This window comes from Vespa velutina, chromosome 10 (assembly GCF_912470025.1).
Source record: "Vespa velutina chromosome 10, iVesVel2.1, whole genome shotgun sequence".
NCBI classification, from domain to species: domain Eukaryota; kingdom Metazoa; phylum Arthropoda; class Insecta; order Hymenoptera; family Vespidae; genus Vespa; species Vespa velutina.
Window position 1 is genome coordinate 6,959,512 of NC_062197.1, and position 27,948 is coordinate 6,987,459.

Here is a 27,948-nt window from a genome sequence, read left to right on the forward strand (position 1 = left end):
AAATCGTATATAACTTGATCTTTGCCAATGTAATATTTATTCAAAACATTTGATTCTTCATTTAAAATTAGCGCCATTCTGTTATCACTATTTAATCGAACGCGCAATCTCAACTTTCGTCGAATAAAGACGAAGAAAATCGAGCAAGCGCTGACTATGTAGAAGTATGGTTTCATGAATTACTATTCTGTGCCAGAATAGTGGACGAGCTGTGGTAATTCCAAGTTTATGTAATTCGGTTAATTGTTTTATCTGGTGAGTTTTTTGCTTTTAAATAAATTCTTCTTCACTTAAAAATATTCAAAAAAAATTGAAGCTCGCTTAGAAACAAAGTATTTCCAAAACTTCGAAAACGAAATTAATATTGCCATATTTGATTTTTGATAGTTACATAAATGCCCAATTTACCATCCAAAAATTTTGTAGAAATTAAAATCTATTATTGCTAATCATTATGTAATGTACATTCTGTTATGATGTCAGTTTTTAAACAATCAATTTATTTGGTCATATGTTACATCCAAAATGACTGATAGTCAATTCAGAAATATCTTTATATATAATTCAATAAATGTATGAATGTATAATATGTAATGTGAATAAAACTGATCTCCTGTTTATTTCTTTTATAAAATTGCAGGGCTAACAATTAAAACAAACATGTTTTGCAATCGTATATCTTCATTAGTTCGTCTTGCTGCAAAACAGCAGCAAGAGCAACAACAACGAGGTATGGCAACACTTCAAGCCATCTCTATACGTCTTAAATCTGTAAAAAATATTCAAAAAATCACACAATCCATGAAGATGGTTTCTGCTGCCAAATATAGTAGGGCAGAACGTGATTTAAAACAGGCTCGTCCACTTGGTATTGGCACCAAAATATTTTATGATCAAGCTGAGATTTCTGCACCACCTGAAGAACCAAAGAAGCTAGTTATAGCAATAACTAGTGATCGTGGTTTATGTGGTGCAGTTCATACTGGTGTTTCACGTAATATCAGAGATGCTTTATTAGCAGATTCTGCAGAACGAGAAAATACAAAGATTATTTGTGTTGGAGAAAAATCACGTGCAATTTTATCACGTTTATTTGCTAAGAATATATTATTTGTTGCATCTGAAGTAGGCCGTAAGCCACCTACTTTTAATGATGCATCAAAAATTGCTGTAGAAATCATGAACAGTGGGTATGTAGTAATTGTTTAATATATGTATATATTTATATATATTACTCAAATTTGTTATTTACTTATATAATATTTACAGTTATACTTTTGGTTCTGGCCGCATTGTATACAACCAATTCAAATCTGTGGTATCCTATAATGTTGAACAACTGCCTTTATTTGATAAAAATGCAGTATTAAATGCTCCCAAGTTAAGTGTTTATGATTCACTTGATGATGATGTTATACAAAGTTATTTAGAATTCTCATTAGCATCCTTATTATTCTATTCAATGAAAGAAGGAGCTTGCAGCGAACAATCCAGTCGTATGACTGCCATGGACAATGCCAGTAAAAATGCAGGAGAAATGATTGATAAGCTTACTCTCACATTTAATCGTACACGACAAGCTGTAATTACTAGAGAACTGATTGAAATTATTTCTGGTGCTGCTGCATTGGATTAAATATTCCATCACGATACCATAATGTGTTTTAATATTAGCAATCAATAATAGAAGATAGAAAACAGACAGAAGGGATATCTGAATAAGTCTAAAATATTGTACACAAAAAACTCATTAAAAATGTGCTACAATTTGGACTGATCATGAATACATACAGTTTTCAACAAATAATTGAAATTTCTGAATTATTAAAACTGCACTTCTATTATTAAATTTATATGAATAAATTTATTAAATTATATTATATTATATAAAAATAGTTATTTTATTAGTTTTCATGCAGAGAAGTTTATACATGTCCTAATCTTATGTCATTGTCATTAATTGTTTTTACTTGAAAGAAAAGTCAATATTATATCACGTTTAAACAGTTTATAACATGTTTTTTATATAATTTAAAGGGTCATGTAAAAACTGCTAATGATCTTATTTTTTTTCACTTATGTATATATTTATATATATATATTCATCCAAAAAATTACAATATAACCTTAATTATGATACGTTAAACATATTATAATTATATTAAATATTTAATAAAAACAAAAAGTATATTATTTAATGTAATTACATTAACTTGTCATCTTCTATGCATTGTTATATATTCAAAAAATACGAACTAATTGCGCAGTCGTCTGACATACATGGAAACAAAGGCATTAATCTGCGTTTTCATGAAAGCCAATGAAAGCTATACTAAACGTTTATTGGTCGTTATATAAATACAAATCCAATTTGTAGCATCAGACCAATAATCACCCCTGAAAAAATTAACTCTAACAGCTATTACTACAATGATGAAAGTACTCATTGATAAATAAGATTGTTTTGTAACTTGATGTATTAGACTCATGTTAGTTTGGAAACAGACACAAACATTTATTTCGACGATCCAAAAAGGCTTATGTTAGGAAAACCATAGCTTGTTGAAGAAAATAAATAATGGTAGGAAAAAGAGGTATTCTTGGCTTACGATTTAATCAAGATCAAGGTACGTACTGTTTTGAATTAATGAAATTAATTCTTTATTTCTGACATCAAAATAAATTTTCTGAATTGCATTATACGATACTTTTTAAAAACAAAATATTTCTATTTTACTGTCTATTTAGGATGTTTTACATGTTGTATGGAATCTGGTTTAAGAATATATAATGTAGAACCTTTAGTCGAAAAAGCTCACTTTGAACAGGATCTTATGGGTAGCATTGCAATTGGAGAAATGCTTTGGAGAACAAATGTTATTGCTATAGTGGGTGGAGGTACACGTCCAAGATATGCAGAAAATACTGTTCTTATTTATGATGACCTTTCTAAAAAGTTTGTAATGGAAATTACTTTTACTAGTCCAATTAAAGCTGTTAGATTACGTAGAGACAAGTAAGTTACAAAAGCTTTTTTTACTTTACATATATTTATAATGATTAAAAACTATATAATAGAAATTATAAGAACATTTTTATGATTTAGAATGATAGTGGCTCTTCAAAAAGAGATACATGTCTTTTCATTTCCTACTCCCACAAGAAGATTATTAACATTGGAAACAAGAGATAATCCTAAAGGATTAGTAGAAGTAGCTACTCTAGCAACAGCACAAAAGCAATTATTGGCTTTTCCTGGTCACAAACTTGGTAGTGTACAGTTGATAGATTTAGGTGCTACAGAAGCAGGAAGTTCTAGTGCTCCTGCCACACTTGCAGCACATCAGGTATTAATTTAATATTCTATTGTAAATATAATAAAGAAATATAAAAAAGAAATTTTAAGTTTAAATTTTGATATTAGGGTGCATTGGCTTGTATCGCTGTTAATGGAAGTGGAACAATGGTTGCAACTGCTTCTGCTCAGGGTACATTAGTTAGAGTATGGGATTCTTTACGTAGACATTTACTTGTTGAGTTAAGAAGAGGTGCGGATCCTGCTACACTATATTGGTATTACTTAAAATTATATATGTATTTTATATCTTCATATTGCGATTCTTTCTAATTTGCGATTCTTTTAGTATAACATTTAGTAGAGATTCAGAATTCCTCTGTGTATCAAGTGACAAGGGAACTGTACATATATTTGCTTTAAAAGATACTCATCTGAACAGAAGATCTACGTATGTGAATACACTTAACTAACTTCTGAACCAAATATGATGCAAGCCTTAAAAGATTGACTTCTTTATAGTTTTTCAAAGATGGGATTTCTGGGAAATTATGTTGAAAGTCAGTGGGCATTGGCTACATTTACAGTACCACCAGAATGTGCTTGTGTTTGTGCATTTGGTAGAAGAAGTTCTGTGATAGGTAATGCTTATTGTTTGCATAATTCTTAACTTTTACTAATACGATATTAAATATATGTCCTCTTATTTTTCAGCTATATGTATGGATGGAACATTTCACAAGTATGTGTTCACTGCAGATGGTAATTGTAACCGTGAAGCATTCGATGTCTTCCTTGATGTATGCGATGATGATTTTTAACAAAACAATGTTATATTTACAAAAATTAAATTTTGTACATATTCAGAATTTTTTACTACAGTAAATAAAAACTTTATAGGGAAGTTAGCTAATTTCCATATATTTAACAAATAAGAAGAAACAAAGAACATCTAATTGTTATAAAAACTTTCGCAAATAATTTAATTTTGTTATTATTTAAATATAAAGAAAATTTGATAATTGGATAAGATTACTAAAAATTACATTAGATTTATATCTTTCTAAGATGCTTTTATTATCAATACTCTATATTATATAATTTAATTATTTCATTGGTTATTATGTAAGATAATATTATATTTTACTTAATTTTAGATAAAGCATTCAATAAATTCGATTTATTAAATGACTTTATCACGAGGAAGTTGTGTTTTGGCATGTTCTCTTATTGCCTCTAAAATAAATATTTCAAGATTAACAACTATTAATAATATTTCAAGTAATTTAAGTGAATTACAATTTATACATACTGTAATGATTAATATTCATCATAGGGTGAATTAATATAGAATAAAGATATAATCCAATCACTCCTACAAAACTTCCCACAAAAATTCCATATCTCCAACCTTTAAAACGAGCCATATTATGCCTAAATTTAAAAATAATTAATACTAATAATATTAATTTTTACCAAAATTGTTAATTATAATTTCATAATAAAAATTATAAGCTGTCTATTTAAAATTAATTCGTAGATTATAGTATAAATACAATAAATAACCTTAAACTCCTGAATGTCACTGAAGTTATCCGATACTTTAATTGTAGTTGGTAACAATAACCGGAAATTACACTATTTGTTATGTTGTTAGACATGATTCATTCAAGGTTTATTAAACACTACTGAAGTTTATTGGATATTTATATCATTTGTTTAATCTGTTAAAAAATAAAATAGATAAATCATATATATTTCTACGTATTTTATAAATCATAATCGATAATATCAGATTAATCTTGTGACTTTTCATTTTCGTGAAATGTGTCGTCAATTGACAAGCTAGAGTCAGTTCCTGTTTTGGTTCTTTCTAGTTGTGTATTGCGTTGTAACAAGGCTAGTATTTCATTATGTTTTAATAATTCATTTTTTTCTATCTTAAATGTACTTAAACTAGAAATTCGTTTTCTTATATCTTATTTCACATATATATGCATATTTACATTCTTTTTAAATACTTTATTTTACAAGAATTTTGATGCACGTGGCGTTGCATGAATAGATCGGTTATGTCGAACTTTGAAGTTTCACACGTGCATTCACTTTATAAATTTTATGTTTTAGATTACACAACCATGCAGCTCCAAATTCGTGGCCAGCAAACACATGTCGTTGATTGCCAGAACGATGAAACCATTCTGGAAATTAAGGTATGATTAATTTTGAATTTTTAGATTACGAATTTAAATCATAAAGTATGTGATTCCTGATTCCAGCCATTTTTGCACATTTTGCTAAGTAAAGCTTATAGATAAGACATCTTCACTTGAGGGTTTTATCTATATTTTTATTTGATATTCTATTATATCAGATACAATGATAGCATTAAATGATAATCTAACAATTGCATTATTTGCAATGTTAGAATGAGCAATAATGCTAAAATAATAAGAAAACTTTTTTAATTTATGTATGAACAAATATGTTTATACATCTTGTCTTAAGTTTTCAACATTTTTTTAATTTAACGCCTAGTGGGTCATTGACTGGCACTCAATTTTTCAGACTTTATTTAAAACATTTTCAATCTGTTTGTGATATCATAAAAGTATTATGCAAATACATCAATTTGTTCAAAATCAGTTTGATATTCAATATGTTCTATTTATAGAGAAAACTTGTTATAAACGTAAAATATTATTACGTTTTGCAGGAGAAACTGGCAGCACTGGAAAATATTGAAAATGTAGAGTTTAATCTTTACTGTGCTGGCAGTCTATTAGAAAATGAAGCTATTGTTGGAGACCTTCCATTTCATACCCTTGAATTAATAGTCCCTCTACTTGGAGGTAAATCTACTTATATTGTCGATTTTAACTCAATTTAATTATTTATTTTTTATCATTTAAACATTCTTTCTTTTTTCTTTTTTTTTTTAGGTAAAGTCCATGGTTCTTTAGCACGTGCTGGAAAAGTAAAGGCGCAAACTCCTAAGGTAAATTATAATTTGACATTTACTATGCACTATTGAATCTAAATTATAATTTGTATTAATCAAATTATAAAAAAGAATTAGTGCAATATTAAAAGCAGATTAAAGTGAAGTTAAGTACTGAATCTCAACTTAACTTTTCATGAATGTGCAACATTCATTTATATAAATCAACTCTTCAAATAAACTTATTAAATATATTTTCTCAGGTTGAAAAGCAAGAAAAAAGCAAAAAGAAGACTGGTCGTGCCAAGAGACGTATTCAATATAATCGCAGATTCGTAAATGTTGTTCAAACTTTCGGACGTCGACGTGGACCTAATGCTAATTCTAATTCTTAAAGAATTTTGTTATGTATCAAAATAATGAAATTTTATTAAAATAAATAAGTTATAATACAATTACCCGTCAATTAATTTCAACCTTTAAATTATACTTTGTAATTAAGAGATCGTAAGACGTGTGTAAATCAAATTTAAAGTATCTTCATATGAAAATAGAAAATTCGTTTTGTAAATATATTGACTTTTCTGTTATAATGTAAGCATGGGCATTTTATTATGATTGCATCTAACAATGGATAATGTACAGTAAATCGATTATTGCCTGGAGACCGTAATTTTGTAGATTAAGGATCTGATATTTATCTTTTATTTATATTTCATATACAATAAAATATGCTGCGTGCTATTCACTTTTTAATAATAGCCGCACGCTCATAAAAAGAATATTTCATTATACGACTATAATTATGCTATATCAAGATTATCAGACTAGCATATAACTGTAAGATAAAAACACTTTGCCCAGAATATTCTGGGCTTCGATGAGAAAAAATTAATAATTTAATTTAATGAATTCAACGCAAAATTAATTTATTAGCTTGCACCGATCACATGATCAAGTTTGCTTTTAGCGCACTCTGAACGAAAAATCTATATAAGAAAATTTTGTCCAGTTATAAAATGTATATATGGTAGATGAATTCTATTTGTTATATACGTTGATGTTATATTCGCGAAGTGCATTATAAATATGGCGAAATTGTTAGGTTTGGATAAGATCGGGAAACTGTTCCAAATAATAAAACACAATAAAGGAATTATTAATTCTGTGAAGACATTATTTAGGTTATTATTTTTATCATATACATTTACATTTGAAAGTATATCGAAAAAACATATGCAATTTCTCTTTTAGAATTATGTAGCGATTGTAAAGTTTTTTACGTCAAGTTATTTATTTTGAATTTTTTAATTTAGCAAACAAATAAAACTTATCATATGCAGTTTCGTCTTATATTGAAATTAAACTTTTTATTTTCGATTTTTTACTAAATATTAATGTGATTATGTAATCAAATTATAGTTTAAAATGATATTGCATGTAGTAATTTAATGTATAATAATAGTAAGTAAATAAGTAATTTAATATATAATAATAGTAAGTAAATAAGTAATTTAATGTAGTAACACAGAAAATTTGTCATGTAATGATGATGATGTCTTGTTACATATTTTATTTTTATATAATTTTTTGTGTTTATAAGAACTGATGATTTAAAATCAGGAGTCCTAATTGGTGAAGATAAATATGGGAATAAATATTATGAGAATAATATCTATTTTGTGGGTAAGAATTAAATATATATATATTACTTTTAAACAAATTTATTAAAATATATAAATGATATGAAATGTATTTTAGGTCGTAACAGATGGGTCATATACTCAGAACATGTAGGATTAAATTATGATGGTTCACAAGTCCCACCAGAATGGTTTGGATGGTTACATTACAAGACTGATTTGCCACCTCATCAAGATCCATCACGACCAAATTACGAATGGATGTTAGATCATGAACAAAATTTTTCTGGTACTTCAAAGGCTTATATGCCTTATACAACAACAAAACCAAAAATTATACCTTGGAAGCCACCAACTTCAAAATAGACTTAATGCTAGAATGAAGTAGTCTACTATTGTTTCCATGATTCATATAATTAAAGCAGAATAATAAAATGAATCTGTAGATATTAATTCCGTGTCATATAATAATTTAGTACTATTTTACATTATACTGTAAAGTATTATGATATATATAATTAATTTTATGATATGTTATTTATGAAATACATGACATATATACTTTATTAAAGATTTGATAATTTAATAATTGTTAATACAAGTAATTGTAGACTTTATCATTTAAATTTTTATCTATTAATGCTAGGTATACTTGCCAATTTAAATAAAATAAATGACGAAAGAAAAAAATATATATCTAAAATTATATATTTAATTTTAGATTATATATAATAGATATATATAATAGAATTTATATTTAATATTTAGATTTAGAATATTTATTATATTTAGATTATAAATTAATATATCTAATATGTTTAAATTATATATAAAGATTATATATAAAAGATATATGTATGTATATGTATATATATTCTAAACTTATGTACATATCTCGTATGAAACGCCTTCTCTGGAATTTCCTTTCAAGGCCTGACAATAGTCGGGACCGATAAGAAAAGTGGAAGCAGATATGGACCAAATCGTATTCGCATCAGCGGAAGTCATCTCTCTACTTCCACTAGAAGAATAGGATCACCGCAACGAGAGGTTCTTTTTGAATTCAAACGTTTAGTTCGTTTAATCGATGAACACTATTTTCATACATTGGAAACGATCGGTTTATTATCTTTAGAAATTACTACGTTGTTTTAATCACGATTTATTCTACGATTCTATTTAATAAATCTTAATAATTTTAATAACTTTCAAAGTTAACTAAAAAAAAATCTTTTATTTCTCGCCAGAGGGTAATTTGAACGTCGATGCGTATAGGAAACAGAGAGAATAATTTTTATTTAAATTTTAAATAGTTTTATAAATTTGAGCAAAAGTGTAATAGTGATGAGGTGGTTTACTGTAATTTCTTTATTATTAATTTGTTTAAGCCAGTGTATTATTTATTCAGAAGAAACACAGCAAAGTAAGTTATGTTTTTGTTTTTAATCACATTATTAAATCTTTATTAAGATTTAAAATCATACTTTTAAAAAATCAATTAACTTGATAGTACTTATGTTTTATTACATTATACGTAGTATACAATATCGCAAATAATACTGATCATTGAAGTTTCACTGCAGGGAGAAACTGTTCAGAAAAATTTTTAAATAAAAGTGTATTTTATAGGAATGTAACTATATAACATTGAAATATTTTTCTTTACTTCCTTGTTAGATCGGTGCCCCGTTGTACGATTATTAAATGGGAGGGTACGTGCAAGGGCTAGAGGTAGAATTGTTAGATTTAATTGTAACGATGGTTACACTCTTGTGGGTAACAAATATTCCACGTGTATACATGGACAATGGGACACACCAATACCAGTGTGTGTTAGTAAGTATTATTTTGTTTTGTTTATATAGATTAACTACTAATGTATGAAATTAATTTTTTATAATAATTATCTTTACATTGAAAGTAATTATATTCCTGCATATTTATAGATGCAGAATGCACACCTCTCCCTACACCCGAACACGCTTTAGTAGCGAAAAAACATGATGGTGCGATACTTATGTATTTCTGCGAAACTGGTTATGCTTTAATTGGAACATCTGAAATTTATTGCAACGGTCATAACTGGAACGCAACAGCTCCGTATTGTAGAGGTAATTTTATAAATAATTGGATATTTTATATTTCGGGCGTATATACTTTAACGTGTATATATATTCGAGGAAAATGAGTATGAAAATGAAATAGATACAAGCGCGACTGCACCTACAAGATGTGACTTCGAGAAACCGGATTTTTGCTGGTGGGAGCAGGATCCTTTACATGATTTTGACTGGCAGCGACATAATTTCGAAACTCCGAGTTCGCATATTGGCACGGGGCCGACATATGATCATACATTGGGAGCTGGAAATGAAGGTACTTATTTAAAATATTTGTTGATATTACAATTTCATTTTTGATATTTAATTTCAGGATATTACCTTTACATTGAGGCATCTGGACGTTTGGTAAATGATACAGCAAGAATTATCTCCCCTCTGTATAACTCTGTATTAACAGAATCTGGATGCTTTTCATTCTGGTAATTAAATAATATGTAAATAATATCCAAAATCTATTTATGTTATTTTCAATAATGTATTTCAAGGTATCACATGTATGGTACTGCGATGGGTGGTTTACGAATCTATTTCAAAGCAGAAACTGATATTAACCCGCAGTTAATGTTTCATAAGGACGGTAATCAAGGAAATCAATGGTTACATGGTATTTTTACTTTACCGAAAGTAGATAAAAATTTTCAGGTCAGTGCACAATTATATAACTAGAATATATAGTTATATATACAGTTTCTACTTTCATTTGAAATTATAGAATTCATCTATTTATTAATTACTCTATAGATAATAATTGAAGGTATACGAGGTACAAGCTATGTAAGTGATATAGCTATTGATGATATTGCTATTTTGCAAGGAAAAGAATGTGAGACAAACACAAGTGATATTGGTACTACCACCATGACAACTAATAATAATGGTATATTATCTATTAAATAAGAATGATAATTAAATTTTTTAGCTTATTTTAACTTTTACCAGAGCTTATGAAATATTACAAAATTTTCAGATCAAGTTGAAATAGTAAGTGCATCACAAACTTGTCAAGGGAAGTGTAACAATTTTCCTACATCTCAGATGATTAATGTTGAACCACAAGATGAAGAACCACCTGTATATAAAGTAGAACAATGTCAATGTACATTGGATTGTGCAGAATACTCCCTCTGTTGTCCAGATTATGCAGAATACTGTGTTCTTGGTAATAATCCATTATTCAAATATATTCTGTAAAAATAATCATAATATATTAATTTAATGTTTAATAAAAAAAGTAAAACATATATACAATCTTTTCAAGATTCAAACATATATACAAACTTATTTAAGATTATTTATAGCTTTTACAGATGATGGAATTACTCAGGAGATTACAGAAGCTACCATTAGTACTACTACAAATCAAAATAGAAAAAATGTTACAAGATTGTTGCCAAATATTACTAAAGTTGTGAAGTATGAAACTACAACTTTGTCAACAACCATTAATCATAGTCATATATTTATAAATCCAAAAGATGATATCGATCCTAATACAACAAAACCACGAGAAACAGAAGTATCAAAACCAAAAATATTTGTAAAACCTACTATGAAGAGCACCACTGTTGTTCATGTAATTGTACCCATCACAGTACCTAAAACATCAACAAAGACTACATATAAATCAACGGCAACAACTACAAAACATATTGAAATAACTAAACAATATGGTAATATATTTAGTTTCTATTAGATTATATCATTTAATGCTACTATATTTATTTTCTAAGTATAACGTAATATTTTATTTCAGATCCACAAATAAGTGTGAGAATAGAAAAACCTAAAAAACTCAATCATAACAGTGGAAACATTGGACTGCCTAGTATTATTGGTTTAATTATTGGCGTATTGGCCGGAATTATTGTTGTTTCAATAGTAGCATTCTTCATAATTACAAGAAGGAAAACTTACAAACGTGGCACTGGTAATTCTTCGCTTTCTGAAGATAGTGATGTTCGCTTCTTAACTTCAGATGAAATACTTGATTTTAATTTGGCAAAGCCTAGTGATAATGATGAGTTGTAAAATTTATCATATGAATGATATAACACATTTTGCAAATATCTTTCGTTAAACGGAGTGTTAGCTCACTCTTCACACGTGAGCATAAATTGATAAGTTATATCCAATGTGGATAGGGTTAAGTATGATGCAACAACAATCATTGACATTTATCAATGAAACTGTGTTAGTGATTATCGTGGAACTGAAATATATAATAATGTTAGAAGTGTTTTGATTTTTATAATTTTAATTAGTTCAGACAAATTAATAACCAATTTTTATAGTGAAACGTTTTGTGGTATCAGGTTTGTGTGATATAACATCAAGAGCATATTATAACTGAAAAAGCATAAAAAAAATCTAAATGCTTCATTCCAATTTTGCAAATTTTATTTTAAAATAAATGTATAACATATTATATCAACTGTTTGTATATACTGAACTAATCATATATATAAAAAAAATATCTAGAAGTAATGTGTCTGTATTTTAATAAATGAATTTTCAAACTAGTTTATCGTAGATTTATATTCCATATATCTACACATCATTGGAGTATAATTTTTTTTCTTTTAAAGCTGAAATGATGTGCCTAATACTAGGTATCCAAGCACTACACAAACTGGTGTGATCTATCATCAATGCAATGTGAAGTTTGTCTGCTTTATCAACATCTTCTTCTTTTAAAGCTAAAAACATTAAATAAATACTACTTTAATTTCTATGCGTTTTATCTAAATAAATAATATATTAATTATATATTGTATATATTAAACTCACCCTTTGAAATGTCAAGTATTTTCTGCTGTATAAAATTATTTAATTTATTATCAAGCCAACAAGATTTCATTAAATCTAGTCTTTTTTGCACTTCATCTATTTTACTTTCCACCACATATTTTTTAATTATAAACTCTAAATTTGTCATTGTATCAACTAGAGCTTGTTGTTTGTCAAGTTTTGTTTCCATAGAAGTAAGTTGTGTGTTTGCATCAGAAGGAGTTATTAAAGGTGCATGAGGTGCTGTCTTCAAATCTAAAGGAGGAGGAGGTGGTAATGACATGCCTGCTGTATGAGACTGATATTCAGTATTGTTTCTTGCTGATTCCCCAGAAATTAAGGGAAATGGAACTCTTTTATTCAGTATTCTTTTTGTAGGTGTATTTGTATTTCCTGGATATGGGGATGCCCATTTTGGCGTGTCATTCCAACCAGGATCATAAGAAGGTGGTAATGACTTTTGTGTAGAAATGGCATTATCTATAAAAGCCACATTTGTTACGTACTGAAGCAGAGATTGGTTTGAGAAATTGTATTAATAAAAAAATACAAATTCAAAATATAGAATACTTCTTATAAATTGAAATGACATTGTAATTTAAAATGACATTTATAACGTTTATATATTCATTAAAATGAAAAGTTTAGATTATAAAATGATAACAATGATTTCTAAAATTATCTATATATTACTTTTTGATTTACCTATTATATTATGTATTTCAACAATTGTTAAAGAAAACAAACCAATAAGATGAAATTGTTACCTGAAGATTTTTCGTCCATTGTTATATTCAGGAAATACGTGAAAAATAATTCACAAAGTAATAAAAAATCATTAATGATACTGAAAATTCTGCTATTAAATTTTATCTATATCCTTTGTATAGATGTTAATTTTATCTTTTATCAATAACCATATTGTTACATTTTAAAGTTATTAAACTATTCCATTTTTCCCTTCCTTAGTTGTATGATATACATGCATACAAACATAACGTACACAATAGTAAACTAAAGTCAGATTTTCATGAATAGCAAAGTTTCAAATTTGTTATTTTAAGAACTCACCAGGAGAATCTAAAGCAATGAAAATGTGTTTATGAGGATTAAAGTTAAATGCTTGTCACATTATAAACGTTTTACGAGAGCTGTATTGTTTGTACATTACGTGAGATATATATAATTAACTAGACTAGCTATTGTAAAAAATTTTACATTAAAATAAAATAACAATCATATTCGTTTATGTCATACATCTCATCATTTATACCTATCCAAAAAGATAAATTTATTATTGGATGATTTGTTACACCTCAAAATTATAGGTTATTTTATTTGAAAGTATTGTTAGTTTATAAATATCTTATTGCAATGGATGATCAAGCTTGTCCAAGATGCAAAACTACAAAATATCGAAATCCATCATTAAAAATGATGGTAAATGTTTGTGGGCATACCCTATGTGAGAACTGTGTAGACCTATTATTTTTGAAAGGTTTGTTGTTCTATATGTGACATATCTTAATACAATTTTTTAAAAATTAACTATAGTTATACATGCAAATTATATTATATTTTATAATCTATTATATCATTTGAAGGTTCTGGATCCTGCCCAGAATGTCACATTCCACTGCGCAGAACTAATTTTCGAGTTCAAATGTTTGAAGATCCTATGGTAGAGAAAGAAGTAAATATCAGGAAAAAAATACTTAGGGATTTTAATAAAAAGGAAGAAGATTTTGCTACATTGCGCGAATACAATGATTATTTGGAAGAAGTTGAAAATATAATATATAATTTAGCCAATGATATTGATGTACTTGAAACAAATAAGAAAATAGATCAGTATAAAAAAGATAACAAGGATCAAATAAATAAGAGCAAATCTAAACTTGGTAGAAAAGAATATGAATTAGAAGAATTGTTAGAATTAGAAAAACAGCAGGAAGAAGAAAGACGGCTAGAGCTTGCTAGAGAAGAAATGGAAGCAAAGAAGAAAAAGATCAGAGATAAAGAGGCTTTAATAGATGAACTTACATTCTCTGAAGGCAATGCAAAAAATATTGTTGATACGTTTGCATCAGCAATACAGAATTCCAAGAAAGAAGCAAAGACTGCCTCTCCAAAAGCTACTCAATTTAGTACAGGAATAAAGTTTGGAAAACAAGGAACACAAAACTACTTACAAATTCCAAAAGTAGAAGAAGGACCAATGTTTACATATATTCCTCTTAGACAACAAACAGAAGGACCAACTGTTCCTACTTGGCGTGAAATTCAAACTCGAGGATACATATCACATGTTCGTGCCGAGACAAAAGCAGAAAGAGCAGGAGGATTTAAAGCACATGTTGCATGTTTAAGAGCATTACAAGAAGCTATGGCTAGTTTATACCACAATCCTTCACAGCATACAACAGAATTTACAACAGTTTGATTCTAAATATTATTGTAACATTTTGTGATATTTTCTTTTCACGTGATATATACAAAACCATAATCCAAAGTCTATGATTGGCTCTCAACTGTAAAAGACTATTAAAGATAAACGTACAAATACATTTAAACTACGTGCCAAAAGTTGTAAGTGCCTCTGTTCCATAGGTATTGCCTTTATACTAACTGCTATAGTTAACAAATGGTATTAATAATTTTACAAAAAACATAAAGTGTTTGCTATCTCATTATTTTCTTTTCGATGTATGTAAATGTTTGTCTTAGTAAGTTAATGTAGCTTATAGATAATTATACAGTTATAAGTATTTAAACAAAAAATTAATCTATATGTATATTGCGTTCATTGAATTTTTACTTTAGGAGAAAAAATAGTCCAATAAATTATTGTAATGTAGAAATTAATCTATCAAAAGGAAAAAATAATATATTTTATTATCATAAAATTATTATATCATTGAATTATCTTTCTGAAAAAGGATGGAAACATGTTATCAGGGATATATTTTATGTGTATATATGAGATATTCCATTTAAATCAATCCCCTCGAATACAGTAATACAAAAAATATTAGAAATAAAAATTAAATAGTTCCAAGAGATACATAATATGATTCATAGGGGACATATGAAGATCAACTGTGTTCTTTAAATTAAATCATATGTTTTTGATTGTATTGGTCAATGTAGTTCGTCATTCTCTATAAAAAAGTATTAACCTATGTATATCGAAAAAGTCATTAGTTCAGAAAATATTTTAATTATAATATTACTCTCTGTAAGAAACTATCACTCTCCTATTACAACTAAGGTAATACTACTTTTATTACATTTTAGTAAATACCATTTATATATGATACATATACTTTGAAAAATTAAAATATTTATATATGAAACATGCAACAAATTACTTTTGTTCTAAATGTGATTAAAACAGTGATGTGTAAATAGTTTACCTTAAATACGTACATTTAATATTATATACATTTAATGTAGAAAAATTATAATGTAAGTGAAGAATCGTAGTATAATTCATGAACATTTAATTATTACATAATAATAATATATAATAATCGAAACCATGTAACTATTTAAACAATAATGTATCTCTAAACTTTATGTGGCTACTATACCACGTGAATATAAAATAATTTTAATATAAAATTTTATCTGCAGAATTGAAACTCGTAGAAATAGAATAAAAAATATAACAAAAAAGGTACCGGTCTTCGAACAACTTCAATAATTGACAAATTATTTTAATATTCGATTTCAATGAATCTACGTTGCATTAATAACGTACATAAATAGAATAAAAGTAATCTCTTGAAAGGTTAAGAGATAATATATTTCGTTTCTATATATTTTGTTTCTATTAAAAATAAATTCTTCGTTCAGTGGTCTTTAATAGTTAACATAGTTAGAACATATATCGTCTACAGTATTGACATTGTCGAGCCTCTGTTACCCGAAAGTTTTATAAGTTTTCTATGCATTTGGTCTTTGTTTATATTTGCTTATTATCTTTACGTAGTAGGTTAATGCTTGTCTTCGCATCCTTCTAATTTTAGTATACGTACTGCAAATATCTGATTATATTTATCTATGCTGTATATATGTATGTGTTCTGTCGGAACAAATACTTGTTTATATTTATATGAACTGTAAGTGACCGAACTGTCTGTTATTGTGTTATCTCGCTTGGATTTTTTGATATTATGTAAAATAATTTTTTTTATTTGCATTATTTTCTAGGAAAGTTGTTAAAACGATTTGCTAATTACGAATTTGCATTCGTTTATAACCTATCATCATGTCTACAATATCTAATAGTATTATTTTATTGTTTACAATGAGTATATTTTGCACGTTTATACAAATAAACATTACTGCAGATAATTCGTCTACACCAATTGTTATATGGCATGGTATGGGTAGGTATCATGTAAATATTTTGTTGCTATTAAAATTCATTATAGATATACATGTAAATTAAAGATTTATTATGATGACAGGTGATAGTTGTTTTGGGTATGGTATTGATTATATAAAACACTTATTAAGGAAAAGTATACCTGGAGTTTATATCAAATGTGTTCATAAAGGAATTAATGAATTGCAGGTAATATTCATTAGTAACTAGAATATTTGTAGAAGTATATGTATATTCATTATTTAAATTCTTATTTATTTATAGGATATACAAAATAGTTATTTTGGTAATATTAATGATGATGTGAAACAAGTATGTGAAGAAATAGAAATGGATACAAATTTAAAAAATGGTTACAATGCAATTGGTTTGTCACAAGGTGCACAATTTCTGTAAGTCCAATAAAAACTTCATTGTATTAACTGATTAAGGAATCTAATATTTGATATACGGAAAAATCATCTCTGAAGTTTTCAATTGAAATTATTTTATATTATGTGTTTTAAAGATTCATATTTATATAAATAATTTTATTTTTATATTTGCAGACGTGCTGTAGCCGAAAGATGTTCAACTCCACCAATGTTAAATCTTATATCCCTTGGTGGTCAACATCAAGGTGTTTATGGATTACCACGATGTATTGCTGTAGATCATATTATATGCGAGTATATTAGAGAAGCACTTACTTATGGAGCATATTCCAAGTACCTAAATACACTACATTTAAAAAATAATATATGAAGCATTAGAAAAAGTATTATTAAGTAAATTATATCAAAAGTATTAGAAAATATTGTTAATATAATAATATAAATATATAATAATATACACATACACATACATTAATATATATATATATATATCTTTTCTTTTTAAGCTTTGTCCAAGAAAAATTAATCCAAGCAGGATATTGGCATGATCCTGTGAAAGTAGATGAGTATAAAAGATACAGTCTTTTTCTAGCAGACATTAATAATGAATTAAATATAAATGAGGTATGTTGCTTTAATGTAAAATAATATAATTATTTAAAAATAAGTAACTATTATATTTAATGTATTACGGATGGCAAAATGAATGATCATATTTTGTACAATTTTTTTAGACATATAGAAATAATCTTAAAAACTTAAAATCTTTAGTTTTGGTAAAGTTTGAAAATGATACTATGGTGCAGCCTAAAGAATCAGAATGGTTTGGATTTTATAAACCTGGTCAAAACAAAGAAATAGAAAGTTTGCAGGAATCTAGTTTATACAAAGAGGTAAATGTTAATATAACTTTCATAGATTTTAATTTTATTAAATAATTTTTTTATTTTAGGATCGTCTGGGATTAAGAGAAATGGATAATTTAAATAAAATATATTTTCTTTCTGTTAAGGGCAATCATTTAAAATTTACAAATGAATGGTTCATGAAAAACATTGTGGACAAATTTCTTAAATAAAAATAATAGGAATAATAATTATAAAAATAATGTTTATATCTTGATGAAGTAATGTTATAGCATTTAATGATGTGATATAAGTATATATTAATGCAATAATGAAATATTCGTTATTACTATTGACAAATGTAATAAATTTGTAAATATAAAATTATTTTACTTTTTTATTGTATTTTATATCATAATAATATAAGGATTATTTTCATCCAAAAAAAAACTCATTCAAAAGATATAAGAAAATATGTATAAAATATGTATTATATACATATATGTATATATATATGTATAAATATCTGCAAACACACATTCTGGCAGAAGTCCAGGTGATCTTACAACGATGACTACTCAACTGATCTTACAATAGCAGCCGTTTCAGTGCTATTAGTGACGCCGTTCGTTGAGCCACAGAAAAATGTTTCGAATGTGGTGATGAATACGTAACATGGAGTGTTAACTGAGAAGAAATGAATACAATGTTGCCTTAATAATTTAATAAGTAGTGATTCCGTATTATGTAGTGAGGCATTTATTATTTTTGTTTTTGTGACCAATAAATGTTTTATGCATAAACATGGATGATAAAAGTGCTGTTTGTAAAAATGTATAATCACAGTACTTTTCGTTCAGCGAATCAGTATTTGAACTAATAAAGTAAGTCAATTAAACAATTTCGTAAAATATATCTTCTAATTTTATGATAATAGATTTCTTCTAATTTTATGCATAGATTCTATATTACAATATCCACTGTGGTATAATTATATATTTTATTTTATTCATATATACATGTAATAAATTTATTTCGAGCATGTAGATATATAATGTAGATATGTAGATATATAAAGAATATTTTCTTAAAATTGAAATTTTATTGCATTGGCGGGAAAATAAATTACGTCGAAATTGAAAATTTCGATTAGATAAAATATTATCAATATTTAAATGAATAAAATTAATAATTATTTGTAATATTTAAAGAAATCAAAAAATTGTATATTTTGTTCAAATATAATAAATGTACGCATGCATTAAATTTCATATTATATAAATTGCAGATAAAATGGTATTTCAAATTGTAATATTTCTGATTTTTGTACTTTCTCAAAAGTTAGCCAAAATCTAATTATAATAAATAAATAATAAATAGCTATATTAATTAATTCGAAATAATTCATAGAAATGCATCACGCATATTCCTCCAAGAAAGGGGATCCTCTTTGCCCTCTTGGTTTTCATCCTCAGGTTCGATGGCCAACGCGATGCAAACGATGCTTCAGGTAATATATTCATATTACCATTTTCTGAATTTTATTACAGATTTGTTAAATAAAATAAAATTGAAATACTTCTAAAAAATAAAAATCCTATTTCGTTCACACATGATTCTATTGAGACATAATTAAAATCGATAAATTATTAAGTAAAAATTATTAAAATTTATTTGTATATTCGAATATAACTGATAATTACACCATTCATGTTGCCAATTTGTCAAGGTACGCAATCACCGGTCACAGCGGATTTCTATAAACAGATTGAGCTAAACCAGATCCTTCGAGAACTTTAGTTTCTAATTACACGTATTAAGAAATTAAATTAACGACAATATATTTATATATATATAAATCTAAGAATTAACTATTGATAGATGGCATGTTCTTTTGCCATTTTTCAAAAACACAAGCAATCATGATTTATTAGCAGATTAACGTGATTTAGTAGTCGGCAAACATATTCTATCGTTGCATAAATCTAAGAATAGAAAAGACATATATAACTTATCCAAAATACGATTCGTTCACGTAAATGCGTCAGAGTTTTCACGTGAATATGTTATCTTAAGATAGAAAAGTTTTACCGATCTACGTAATTAATCAAAAGTAATGCAAGTAGTTGTTATATACTTGATTTATATAACATAAAAGAATGAAAGAGTATGCTAGATAAATGAAAATAAAAAGTAATAAAAATTAATGTTTTTAATATGATTAAATTAATCTTTATAGTCAATGTATTAATCTATATGATTTTTAATAAAAATCATTGTTTATTTTTATTCTTGATAAAAAGAAATTTTAAAAAAGTAAAAATATTTGGTTGGTAAAGCAGTTTCACTGAAAGAAAAAGAACATAAATATAAAATGATGAAATGATAAACAGTCTAATTACGATCGGTAAGAAAGAATTTTATGATAATGTATAGCGCGTATATTTCAAAGTTTATTATTTTATCGTATGACGTTTGATCATTAATTATGCTGTGTTTTTTGTTATTTATTGAATATTATGTATTTTTCTAAATAAATTTAATCTATTCAATATATATTTAAGTATTATACAATAATAATTTAATGTTTCAGCAAAATATTTCTTTTTTAATACATTTATATATATCTACATAGAATTTAGCAAACATAAATCAAATATCATCGATTAATTACTTTATTTATTTACTAGGGATTATAAAGATCATGGTGAAAAAAGAGGTAGCTTACGAGACATAACATCATCAACACCTAATCTTTCATTGCATAGTTCGTCAGAACGGTAGGTATTTTAAATTATAAGAAAAAATATTAATAAATAGAATTTTTATTTTAACATTTCATTGAACTTTAGTGATGGAAAGAGATCCTGGGCATCTACAACAAATTTGACAAAAAATGATCTTCGATCATCTAACTTGGATTCTTCGCTCAATTCTATATCAGTGTCTAACTTCTCTACTAGCACTAATCAGCTTAATGATATCTCAGAATTGCAGAAGCAAGATATTGCAAAAGACAAAAGACATTCTCTAATAGGTGAAAAGTCTACTTCTAAAAATCAATTATTTGATTCTACATCAAAACTACAAATCAAAGAAGTAATAAAAAATAATGGAAATATTGCAGGGAATGATGTTGAATTCATTATTCAGGTATATTTATTTATTCATTATGTATAGTTTTTATATAAATAGCATTAAAAAGATGATATATTTCCAAATATTAAATGTAACTTTAGGTGAAAAAATCTCCTACAAAAACTGTACCTATAAATGAGATTCAAAGGCTAGAAAATGGTGTGGAAGAGGTAATATTTCTATTGTAAATATTTATTTTGAAAGAGAAGTGAAAATTATAATTTAGATGTACATGATATTTATTTTAGAGTGAGATTAAAAGGTTAAGAACAGAATTAAATGAAATGAAAGAAAAATGTCAGAGATTAGAAAAAGAAAAGAGCGAAATATGGCTTCGTCGTTTAAGTACTATGGATACAATATCAAATAAAACATCTGTAAGTGAAGTAATTAAATTAGAAAAATCAATAAAAGGTATGTAATATGAATTCACCATTATAATATTGTAGTTATGAATTAAGTAAAGATAATATTTCACGGTATTTCATAAATTAATAATATAATTTAACATTGGATATATATTTTAGTTCTTACAGAAGAAAAGGGTATACTATTATCAAAAATAAGAGACTTAGAAAATGAAGCACGTTATAAGTTAAATAGACGTGATACAGATAAAACAGGTGAAGATTTAAAATCAAAATTAAAAGCAGCAGAAACTCTTTGTGAGTCTTTAATGGATGAAAATGAAGATATGAAAAAAGAAATCAGAGAATTAGAAGAAGAAATATGTGAAATGCAAGATAATTTTAGGTATCAATTAACGTTGTGTTCATTTATAAAAATAATTAAAGTCAAAATAAACATATTTCTGTAGTAAAAAAAGAAATTTTTATGTATTTAAGGGAGGACCAAGCAAATGAGTATACTAACTTACGAAAGTCTTTAGAACAGTCAAATAAAAATAGTCGCATCCTTTCATTTAAATTAAGAAAATTAGAAAGGACAACAGAACAATTGCAGAAAGAAAAAAATGACTTTGAAAAAAGATTACAAGAAGTAAAATATTTTTAAAACACATTTTAATTTCTTACCATGATTGATATTTATTCTACAATTTATTTATAGGTAAAAAGAATTGAGGAGATGTTAACAAAAATAAAAAACGATTCTAAAAAAAAAACGGATGTAAAACCTACAGAATTTGGTACGAAAGTACAGTTTAAAAAAACGGTAGATGATATGCAAAAACAAATAGGTTTGCTATTTATTTATTTATGATTTTTACATATATTTATTTATATATAATTATATTAGATTTTAATATTCTTGTTTACACTTTGTTATACTTTTAGATAATATTATTACACTTTGTGCTAATATCAATGATGGAAAAGAAATAGATATTATTCATGAGAAAAATAATGAGAATACTATGAAATATGATGCTTTACTACGGGATTATGAATTAATAAAACAAAAACTGGAAGATACTTCGAAAGAGTTAATGAAGGAAAAAGAAAAAGGAAAAGACAAAGACAAAGATAAAGACAAAGACAAAGATAAGAATCGTGAAGTGAAAGTAACAGACGATAAAATGAATATGGATTTCCAAAATAGTAAGAATTTTTATTTTTAATTATCAATTATTTATTGCCAAGTATTATTTTTTGTAAAGTTCTGTTTACATCTTGATAATATATTTAAATATATAAATATAACTTATAGTGAAAAAAAAATTGGATTATACTGTAACATCTAGAGAGACAGAAAAAAAGGCATGGGAAGAAGAAAAAGAAAAATTAAAATCAGAATTATTATCATTATCTTTTGAAAAACTTAAAATTTATAAGGACTTGGAAAAACTAAAAAAAGATACTGGTGAGATTAAACTATAATTGTAGTATCATTCTTTGTTATTGCACTACTATTTCTATTTTTTTTTCTTTTTTTTTTTTTATCACATTTGTTCTAATTTATCGTTATAATGTTCACATTTATATATACAATAATTTAATTAATTTTTGTTTAAGCATAGAAGCCATAAGATCCTCAGAGAAAGAGTATACAAACAAGATCAAAAGACTAGAGACAACAGCTAATGATTTAAAAAAAGAATTATCTCAAGAGAAAAAAAAATGCAGTGAAATACAAAATGATTTATCATCATGTACTCAACGGGAAGCAAATATGACAGAAACAATATCAACTGTAAATACAATAACTGTTTTTGCTTTATTATAACTTAATTTTTCTTCATTTTGGATTTAAACAATAATTTTTTTACTTTCCATATTTTTTTTTTTAAATCTTTAAGACCTATTTTGAAACTCTTCAATTAATCATTTTTTATTAGTGTTTTATAGTTATATTTTTATATTATTTTTATATTATTTGTGAAATTATGTAACAGATAGAACAGACTAAAAATCAACTTGATAAAGAAGCAAAACATTTAAAAGAAGAATTGGAAAGTCTTAGGCGTTCATCTGCAAAACAAATAGCAGATTTGAAAACTGAGCTTGCTAATGTTAAGAAAGATAAAGACAAATTAACCACTCAAATAGAAAAAGATAAATCTGCAAAAGAATCTGAAATTATATCTCTTAAAAGCAAAATAACGTCTCTAGAAAAAAGTGGCTTAGATACTACTAAAATCAAAGAAATGAAAGCAAATTATTCTGATAAAATTTTAAGTAAGTTTTTTTCAAAAATTGAAATTATTTAAGATTCTTTTTTACAGTTTAAATGTTAAAGGTAATATTAAAATTTGGTCTTTTCTAGAACTCACAAATCAAATTGAAAAAATGGGTGTAGACTATGATAAATTAAATGAAGAACATAAAGCATTAGTAGTTTTAAAAGAAAAGGTTGAAGAGAAGAATCAATCTGTAAATAGGTAAATGCAATCTGCGTAATTTAATAATGCATGTATTGTCTTTTTTAGTTTAGTAGTAATACGTACTCTCATTATTACAGTATATTATTGCAGTACAAGACTGATTTAAATAATAATCAAACAGAAATAAAATCACTTCAAGAACATATAAAAGAGAAAGAAAATCAATGGCAATTAGAAAAATCTATTTTTGAGGTAAATAAGAATTATCATATATATTTGTATTTATCATATATACTTATTAGTAGTAATTATATATTATTATTATAGAAACGTATACAAGAATACGAAGCATTATCCCACAAGCCTTTAATGAATGATCTAAAAACTGAAATTAATAGCTTGAAAAAAGAGAATGATGTAATGTTGCAAAGATTAGAAAATGCGAGAGAAATAGTAAGTGAATAATTAATAAATGTTTTAAAGAAAGATAATTTTTTATATTTATATACTTCTAATATTTTTTTAACAGAACGAAGATTTAAGTAATAAATTAAAAGATTACGATGCTGTATCGAAAGCTCACCAAGTTTTATCAGTTGATACAACGGCACTTGAATCAGAAATACAAAAATTAAGAACTAGTCTAGCCAATGTTGAGAAAGCAAAGAAAGCAGATATAGCACAATTTAAAATGCATTATGAACACAGAATTACAGCAATTAGTGATGAAATGCAATCATTACAAAATCAATTGTCACGTTATAAACGTGAACGAGACACATATAAGCATATGTTAGAAGGTGCCCAAAGAACAATAGCAGATCTAAAATCGGTTAGACAACGTAAACAATCTGTTACAAATTCTGAAAAATCAGATGAAGTAAGTATTAAATTATTAAACATAAAAATATAATAATATTATCTATTTTTTCTTTAAAAAAATTAAATTTTTCTCTTTAAAATTAACTTTAAAATCACTTTAATAAATATTTTCTTTTAGGATGAAGAATCTTCTAAGGCTAATATTTCAGTTTTAGAGCAACAAATTAATTGCATGGAAGATGAACTTTCAGAAACAAAACTTGAATATTCCAGATTAAAGACTTCATTAGTTTCAGAGAAATCAGCTTGGAATGTAAAATTATCTGAGATGCAATCTCGAATTAATGAAGTTAGTAAGATATGAAATAAAAGATTATTTCACACAGAATATTTCCAACATTTCTATAATTTTTGTATTAATATATATTTCAAATTTTCAGCTTGAAGAAGAACGCATTCTTTCTAGTGGACGATCCAAAATTCCAGGCGTAAAAGTACGCATGGAACTCGCTTGGCAGAAAGAAAGAAAGGAACAACAAAGATTATTAGAAGAAACAGCTACTCTTGCAAGAGATTTAAGGCAAACTTTGTTCGAGGTTAAAAATTCGAATTATACATTAAATAATGCAATTAAAATAATATTGAAAATCATTTATTTATATGTTAATTATCTTTAATTAACATTATAGATTGAAAGAGAACGTGCTAAGGAACGCCTTGAAAATAAAAGAAAGCAAGATCAGTTAAAGAAAGCTTTTGACGAAGAAAAAGAAGAAAACAAGAAAAAATTAATAGAAGTAAGAATAAATTAAATTTTTGTTTATTATTTTTTTAAATATTCTTTCTTTAGTTTTTACAATATTTTATTATATTTCAAATAGTTACAATGTGATTTATTGGAATTACGGGATGCTCATGCTAAATTAAGAACAAGTAACGAGAGAATGAGACGTGAAAAAGAACGTCATGAAAAGGAAAGACAAGAATTGAAAAATGAAATATTACATCAACGAGAATTAGATAATAACGAAATGAAAAATATTAATATGTTGTTAAGACAAGTAGATGATCTTCAGCAACTATTTCCAGAATTAAATGATGTGTATACAAAAGAAAAAACAGAAATATACACACCAACACCACCAAGAAGATTAAAAGTATAAAATATAATAAAATTAATTTCTATTATTAAAAATATAATATATACATATAATCTTTTATAGGGTCCTAAATCGAGAGAATCATCACCTATGCTTGATATGAAAAATGATATTAAAGGTAAAAATTGTACTTTAAAACTCTATCTTCTTGTAACAATATATATTTAACATACATGATAAATGATATATCTATGCATATATGTAGGTTCTATGCAGCAATTGGAAAATAGAACAGAAAAATTGGAATATACTATAAGGAAATTAATGAATGTAGCAAAAGAGCTTAAAGAATCTAAGAAAACATTGGATAATATAAGTGCAAAACAGTTGATGAAGCTTAGTAAGAGGTGAACTATGTAGCAAAATATTAACTTGATTAAAAAACGGTTTTTTCCTTTATAAGATTAATCCTATATAATATATATTTTATATAACATATTTTTATATTATAGATCAACATCTGTAGATAATACAACAAGAAGAGGTACGAGTCCAAATCCTTCCAAACCACGTTTGAAAGTGAAAAGTTTATCTTTAGAGCAAACAACAGGGGGAGGAAGCATAGAGGTAAAATTATATGAACATCTCTGTATTTTATCTAATGTTATTATTAATAATTATTGTAGTAATATACAAATAATACTATGTGCACCAATATTAAATATTTATAAAATAATTCTTTTTCTTCAGTCCCAAAATGTTTGGGGTACTGATAGTAACATGTCCAGTCTACAATCATTGGAATCCAATCCACGAGCATTTACTTTACAAAGGGATTCTAGTGTGGATAGGTATATATACTAAATATATTAAATTATTAATATCACAAATTGTACTACTTTACTTTATCTTCATTATTTATTTTAGTCGTTTATCTGGTGACTCTACAAAAAGTGAAATGTTACATAGAGAGAAAAAATACAATAAAGGTATAATTGGAAAAATCAGAACTAAACTGGTTAAATCTAGCAGTGTTGACGATGCAAACATGAATTTAGACTATCGAGTAGGTAAAAATGTATTATTTTGCTTATATATATTAATTACTTTTTAAATAAAATGCAAATTTTAATTCTAGCAGACCTCAGGCTCTGAAATGAGCATTAATGAAAATATTAAAGAAGAAAAAAAAAAGTTAAAAAAGAAATTATCGGATATGTTTAAAAGAAGCAATAGAAGTAGCAGGTAATTTCATAATTTTATTAACCACCATATTATTCAATGAAATTGATTGTTTTTACTTATTTATTTAGTTTTTTTTTTTTCGATTTTTAACATAGTAACCATATTTCATTTTATACAGTACCAGTAGGAAATCTGAAAGTGGAGACTCTAGCAGACCACCGTCAAGAAATTCAATAACATCAAAAACATAATTTCATATGATTATATCATTTTAAACTTTACAGTTCTATATTTATTTACAAAATCAGTTGCAAAGTGTCTAAAGTTATGTATTATAATTCAGTAAAAATACTTCTTCGAATATAAATTTTACTTATCTTTCTTTACTGTATCTTTTCTATTTTTTTATTAAATAAGGACAAGTAAATTATTTCAAATAATGTATATCATTTTCATACTTACAAATAAGTTTTTCTTACATACATACAAGTAAAAATATAGCCTATTATTAGAGAGGGAT

At 26.0% G+C, this 27,948-nt stretch overlaps 10 protein-coding genes across 13 annotated transcripts; 8 read left to right on the plus strand and 2 right to left on the minus strand.

The window, feature by feature from the left end:
* Window positions 1-95: 95 nt before the first annotated feature.
* Window positions 96-1,907, plus strand: LOC124952448 (ATP synthase subunit gamma, mitochondrial). The gene is made up of 3 exons (XM_047502336.1): window positions 96-255; window positions 641-1,190; window positions 1,270-1,907. The coding sequence occupies exons 2-3, from the start codon at window positions 661-663 to the stop codon at window positions 1,634-1,636; spliced, it is 897 nt and encodes a 298-aa protein (XP_047358292.1). The 5' UTR covers window positions 96-255; window positions 641-660; the 3' UTR covers window positions 1,637-1,907.
* A 453-nt stretch (window positions 1,908-2,360) lies between these two features.
* On the plus strand, window positions 2,361-4,199 carry LOC124952447 (WD repeat domain phosphoinositide-interacting protein 4-like). Its single transcript, XM_047502335.1, has 7 exons — window positions 2,361-2,627; window positions 2,749-3,016; window positions 3,107-3,347; window positions 3,425-3,573; window positions 3,645-3,746; window positions 3,818-3,936; window positions 4,010-4,199. The coding sequence occupies exons 1-7, from the start codon at window positions 2,579-2,581 to the stop codon at window positions 4,114-4,116; spliced, it is 1,035 nt and encodes a 344-aa protein (XP_047358291.1). The 5' UTR covers window positions 2,361-2,578; the 3' UTR covers window positions 4,117-4,199.
* A 156-nt stretch (window positions 4,200-4,355) lies between these two features.
* LOC124952451 lies at window positions 4,356-4,990 on the minus strand. The gene is made up of 3 exons (XM_047502340.1): window positions 4,862-4,990; window positions 4,608-4,729; window positions 4,356-4,531 (listed from the first exon to the last, which is right to left on the minus strand). The coding sequence occupies exons 1-3, from the start codon at window positions 4,954-4,956 to the stop codon at window positions 4,479-4,481; spliced, it is 270 nt and encodes an 89-aa protein (XP_047358296.1). The 5' UTR covers window positions 4,957-4,990; the 3' UTR covers window positions 4,356-4,478.
* Window positions 4,991-5,052: 62 nt separating this feature from the next.
* LOC124952450 (FAU ubiquitin-like and ribosomal protein S30) lies at window positions 5,053-6,691 on the plus strand. The gene is made up of 5 exons (XM_047502339.1): window positions 5,053-5,194; window positions 5,423-5,508; window positions 6,012-6,147; window positions 6,238-6,293; window positions 6,500-6,691. Exons 2-5 carry the CDS (start codon window positions 5,434-5,436, stop codon window positions 6,629-6,631), a joined length of 399 nt encoding a protein of 132 aa, XP_047358295.1. The 5' UTR covers window positions 5,053-5,194; window positions 5,423-5,433; the 3' UTR covers window positions 6,632-6,691.
* Window positions 6,692-7,220: 529 nt separating this feature from the next.
* Window positions 7,221-8,445, plus strand: LOC124952449 (probable NADH dehydrogenase [ubiquinone] 1 alpha subcomplex subunit 12). Its single transcript, XM_047502338.1, has 3 exons — window positions 7,221-7,420; window positions 7,840-7,922; window positions 7,998-8,445. The coding sequence occupies exons 1-3, from the start codon at window positions 7,326-7,328 to the stop codon at window positions 8,243-8,245; spliced, it is 426 nt and encodes a 141-aa protein (XP_047358294.1). The 5' UTR covers window positions 7,221-7,325; the 3' UTR covers window positions 8,246-8,445.
* Window positions 8,446-8,694: 249 nt separating this feature from the next.
* Window positions 8,695-12,521, plus strand: LOC124952558. Its single transcript, XM_047502620.1, has 10 exons — window positions 8,695-9,302; window positions 9,557-9,715; window positions 9,826-9,990; window positions 10,085-10,255; window positions 10,313-10,421; window positions 10,488-10,644; window positions 10,744-10,879; window positions 10,970-11,161; window positions 11,301-11,672; window positions 11,756-12,521. The coding sequence occupies exons 1-10, from the start codon at window positions 9,224-9,226 to the stop codon at window positions 12,028-12,030; spliced, it is 1,815 nt and encodes a 604-aa protein (XP_047358576.1). The 5' UTR covers window positions 8,695-9,223; the 3' UTR covers window positions 12,031-12,521.
* Window positions 12,378-13,802, minus strand: LOC124952566. Its single transcript, XM_047502631.1, has 3 exons — window positions 13,557-13,802; window positions 12,790-13,269; window positions 12,378-12,698 (listed from the first exon to the last, which is right to left on the minus strand). The coding sequence occupies exons 1-3, from the start codon at window positions 13,573-13,575 to the stop codon at window positions 12,550-12,552; spliced, it is 648 nt and encodes a 215-aa protein (XP_047358587.1). The 5' UTR covers window positions 13,576-13,802; the 3' UTR covers window positions 12,378-12,549.
* Window positions 13,803-13,890: 88 nt separating this feature from the next.
* On the plus strand, window positions 13,891-15,356 carry LOC124952562 (CDK-activating kinase assembly factor MAT1). Its single transcript, XM_047502627.1, has 2 exons — window positions 13,891-14,287; window positions 14,394-15,356. The coding sequence occupies exons 1-2, from the start codon at window positions 14,164-14,166 to the stop codon at window positions 15,230-15,232; spliced, it is 963 nt and encodes a 320-aa protein (XP_047358583.1). The 5' UTR covers window positions 13,891-14,163; the 3' UTR covers window positions 15,233-15,356.
* Window positions 15,357-15,506: 150 nt separating this feature from the next.
* LOC124952564 (palmitoyl-protein thioesterase 1) lies at window positions 15,507-18,799 on the plus strand. Of its 2 annotated transcripts, none has more exons than XM_047502629.1 (8): window positions 15,507-16,060; window positions 17,005-17,183; window positions 17,265-17,371; window positions 17,447-17,574; window positions 17,731-17,889; window positions 18,063-18,180; window positions 18,291-18,449; window positions 18,509-18,799. In XM_047502629.1, the coding sequence occupies exons 2-8, from the start codon at window positions 17,063-17,065 to the stop codon at window positions 18,632-18,634; spliced, it is 918 nt and encodes a 305-aa protein (XP_047358585.1). In that variant the 5' UTR covers window positions 15,507-16,060; window positions 17,005-17,062; the 3' UTR covers window positions 18,635-18,799. The 2 variants fall into 2 exon arrangements, with proteins under 2 accessions (XP_047358585.1, XP_047358584.1); XM_047502628.1 differs by lacking the exon at window positions 15,507-16,060 and adding an exon at window positions 16,293-16,913.
* Window positions 18,800-19,011: 212 nt separating this feature from the next.
* Window positions 19,012-27,810, plus strand: LOC124952556 (centrosomal protein of 290 kDa). 3 transcript variants are annotated; one of them, XM_047502615.1, is made up of 28 exons: window positions 19,012-19,285; window positions 19,812-19,911; window positions 21,092-21,181; window positions 21,254-21,554; window positions 21,641-21,709; window positions 21,788-21,953; window positions 22,067-22,292; window positions 22,385-22,538; window positions 22,608-22,737; window positions 22,835-23,098; window positions 23,208-23,360; window positions 23,518-23,690; window positions 23,893-24,175; window positions 24,264-24,378; window positions 24,459-24,573; window positions 24,649-24,774; window positions 24,851-25,201; window positions 25,322-25,492; window positions 25,584-25,739; window positions 25,833-25,940; window positions 26,025-26,300; window positions 26,367-26,421; window positions 26,509-26,650; window positions 26,756-26,870; window positions 26,994-27,094; window positions 27,171-27,309; window positions 27,382-27,488; window positions 27,607-27,810. In XM_047502615.1, the coding sequence occupies exons 2-28, from the start codon at window positions 19,814-19,816 to the stop codon at window positions 27,677-27,679; spliced, it is 4,257 nt and encodes a 1,418-aa protein (XP_047358571.1). In that variant the 5' UTR covers window positions 19,012-19,285; window positions 19,812-19,813; the 3' UTR covers window positions 27,680-27,810. The 3 variants fall into 3 exon arrangements, with proteins under 3 accessions (XP_047358571.1, XP_047358572.1, XP_047358573.1); XM_047502616.1 differs by having other exon boundaries at window positions 27,385-27,488; XM_047502617.1 differs by lacking the exon at window positions 23,208-23,360 and having other exon boundaries at window positions 19,013-19,285.
* The last annotated feature ends 138 nt before the right edge of the window (window positions 27,811-27,948 follow it).

What these genes read in the sequence shown, in the direction of transcription:
- LOC124952448 (XM_047502336.1), top strand. Translation starts at nt 661, where the DNA reads ATGTTTTGCAATCGTATATCTTCATTAGTTCGTCTTGCTGCAAAACAG. An exon ending in GTAGAAATCATGAACAGTGG is followed by an intron (nt 1,191 to 1,269) that starts GTATGTAGTAAT and finishes TAATATTTACAG; the next exon opens with TTATACTTTTGGTTCTGGCC.
- LOC124952447 (XM_047502335.1), top strand. Translation starts at nt 2,579, where the DNA reads ATGGTAGGAAAAAGAGGTATTCTTGGCTTACGATTTAATCAAGATCAA. An exon ending in ACGATTTAATCAAGATCAAG is followed by an intron (nt 2,628 to 2,748) that starts GTACGTACTGTT and finishes CTGTCTATTTAG; the next exon opens with GATGTTTTACATGTTGTATG. An exon ending in CCACACTTGCAGCACATCAG is followed by an intron (nt 3,348 to 3,424) that starts GTATTAATTTAA and finishes TTTTGATATTAG; the next exon opens with GGTGCATTGGCTTGTATCGC.
- LOC124952451 (XM_047502340.1), bottom strand. Translation starts at nt 4,956, where the DNA reads ATGTCTAACAACATAACAAATAGTGTAATTTCCGGTTATTGTTACCAA. An exon ending in GTGACATTCAGGAGTTTAAG is followed by an intron (nt 4,730 to 4,861) that starts GTTATTTATTGT and finishes TTTTAAATTTAG; the next exon opens with GCATAATATGGCTCGTTTTA. An exon ending in GATGAATATTAATCATTACA is followed by an intron (nt 4,532 to 4,607) that starts GTATGTATAAAT and finishes TATTTATTTTAG; the next exon opens with AGGCAATAAGAGAACATGCC.
- LOC124952450 (XM_047502339.1), top strand. Translation starts at nt 5,434, where the DNA reads ATGCAGCTCCAAATTCGTGGCCAGCAAACACATGTCGTTGATTGCCAG. An exon ending in AATAGTCCCTCTACTTGGAG is followed by an intron (nt 6,148 to 6,237) that starts GTAAATCTACTT and finishes TTTTTTTTTTAG; the next exon opens with GTAAAGTCCATGGTTCTTTA. An exon ending in TAAAGGCGCAAACTCCTAAG is followed by an intron (nt 6,294 to 6,499) that starts GTAAATTATAAT and finishes ATATTTTCTCAG; the next exon opens with GTTGAAAAGCAAGAAAAAAG.
- LOC124952449 (XM_047502338.1), top strand. Translation starts at nt 7,326, where the DNA reads ATGGCGAAATTGTTAGGTTTGGATAAGATCGGGAAACTGTTCCAAATA. An exon ending in TCTGTGAAGACATTATTTAG is followed by an intron (nt 7,421 to 7,839) that starts GTTATTATTTTT and finishes TGTGTTTATAAG; the next exon opens with AACTGATGATTTAAAATCAG. An exon ending in GAATAATATCTATTTTGTGG is followed by an intron (nt 7,923 to 7,997) that starts GTAAGAATTAAA and finishes AATGTATTTTAG; the next exon opens with GTCGTAACAGATGGGTCATA.
- LOC124952558 (XM_047502620.1), top strand. Translation starts at nt 9,224, where the DNA reads ATGAGGTGGTTTACTGTAATTTCTTTATTATTAATTTGTTTAAGCCAG. An exon ending in TTCAGAAGAAACACAGCAAA is followed by an intron (nt 9,303 to 9,556) that starts GTAAGTTATGTT and finishes CTTCCTTGTTAG; the next exon opens with ATCGGTGCCCCGTTGTACGA. An exon ending in CATGACAACTAATAATAATG is followed by an intron (nt 10,880 to 10,969) that starts GTATATTATCTA and finishes CAAAATTTTCAG; the next exon opens with ATCAAGTTGAAATAGTAAGT.
- LOC124952566 (XM_047502631.1), bottom strand. An exon ending in AATACTTGACATTTCAAAGG is followed by an intron (nt 12,699 to 12,789) that starts GTGAGTTTAATA and finishes TAATGTTTTTAG; the next exon opens with CTTTAAAAGAAGAAGATGTT.
- LOC124952562 (XM_047502627.1), top strand. Translation starts at nt 14,164, where the DNA reads ATGGATGATCAAGCTTGTCCAAGATGCAAAACTACAAAATATCGAAAT. An exon ending in AGACCTATTATTTTTGAAAG is followed by an intron (nt 14,288 to 14,393) that starts GTTTGTTGTTCT and finishes TATCATTTGAAG; the next exon opens with GTTCTGGATCCTGCCCAGAA.
- LOC124952564 (XM_047502629.1), top strand. Translation starts at nt 17,063, where the DNA reads ATGTCTACAATATCTAATAGTATTATTTTATTGTTTACAATGAGTATA. An exon ending in AAGGAATTAATGAATTGCAG is followed by an intron (nt 17,372 to 17,446) that starts GTAATATTCATT and finishes ATTTATTTATAG; the next exon opens with GATATACAAAATAGTTATTT. An exon ending in ACTTATGGAGCATATTCCAA is followed by an intron (nt 17,890 to 18,062) that starts GTACCTAAATAC and finishes TTTCTTTTTAAG; the next exon opens with CTTTGTCCAAGAAAAATTAA.
- LOC124952556 (XM_047502615.1), top strand. Translation starts at nt 19,814, where the DNA reads ATGCATCACGCATATTCCTCCAAGAAAGGGGATCCTCTTTGCCCTCTT. An exon ending in GAAATGCAAGATAATTTTAG is followed by an intron (nt 22,293 to 22,384) that starts GTATCAATTAAC and finishes TATGTATTTAAG; the next exon opens with GGAGGACCAAGCAAATGAGT. An exon ending in CACCACCAAGAAGATTAAAA is followed by an intron (nt 26,301 to 26,366) that starts GTATAAAATATA and finishes AATCTTTTATAG; the next exon opens with GGTCCTAAATCGAGAGAATC.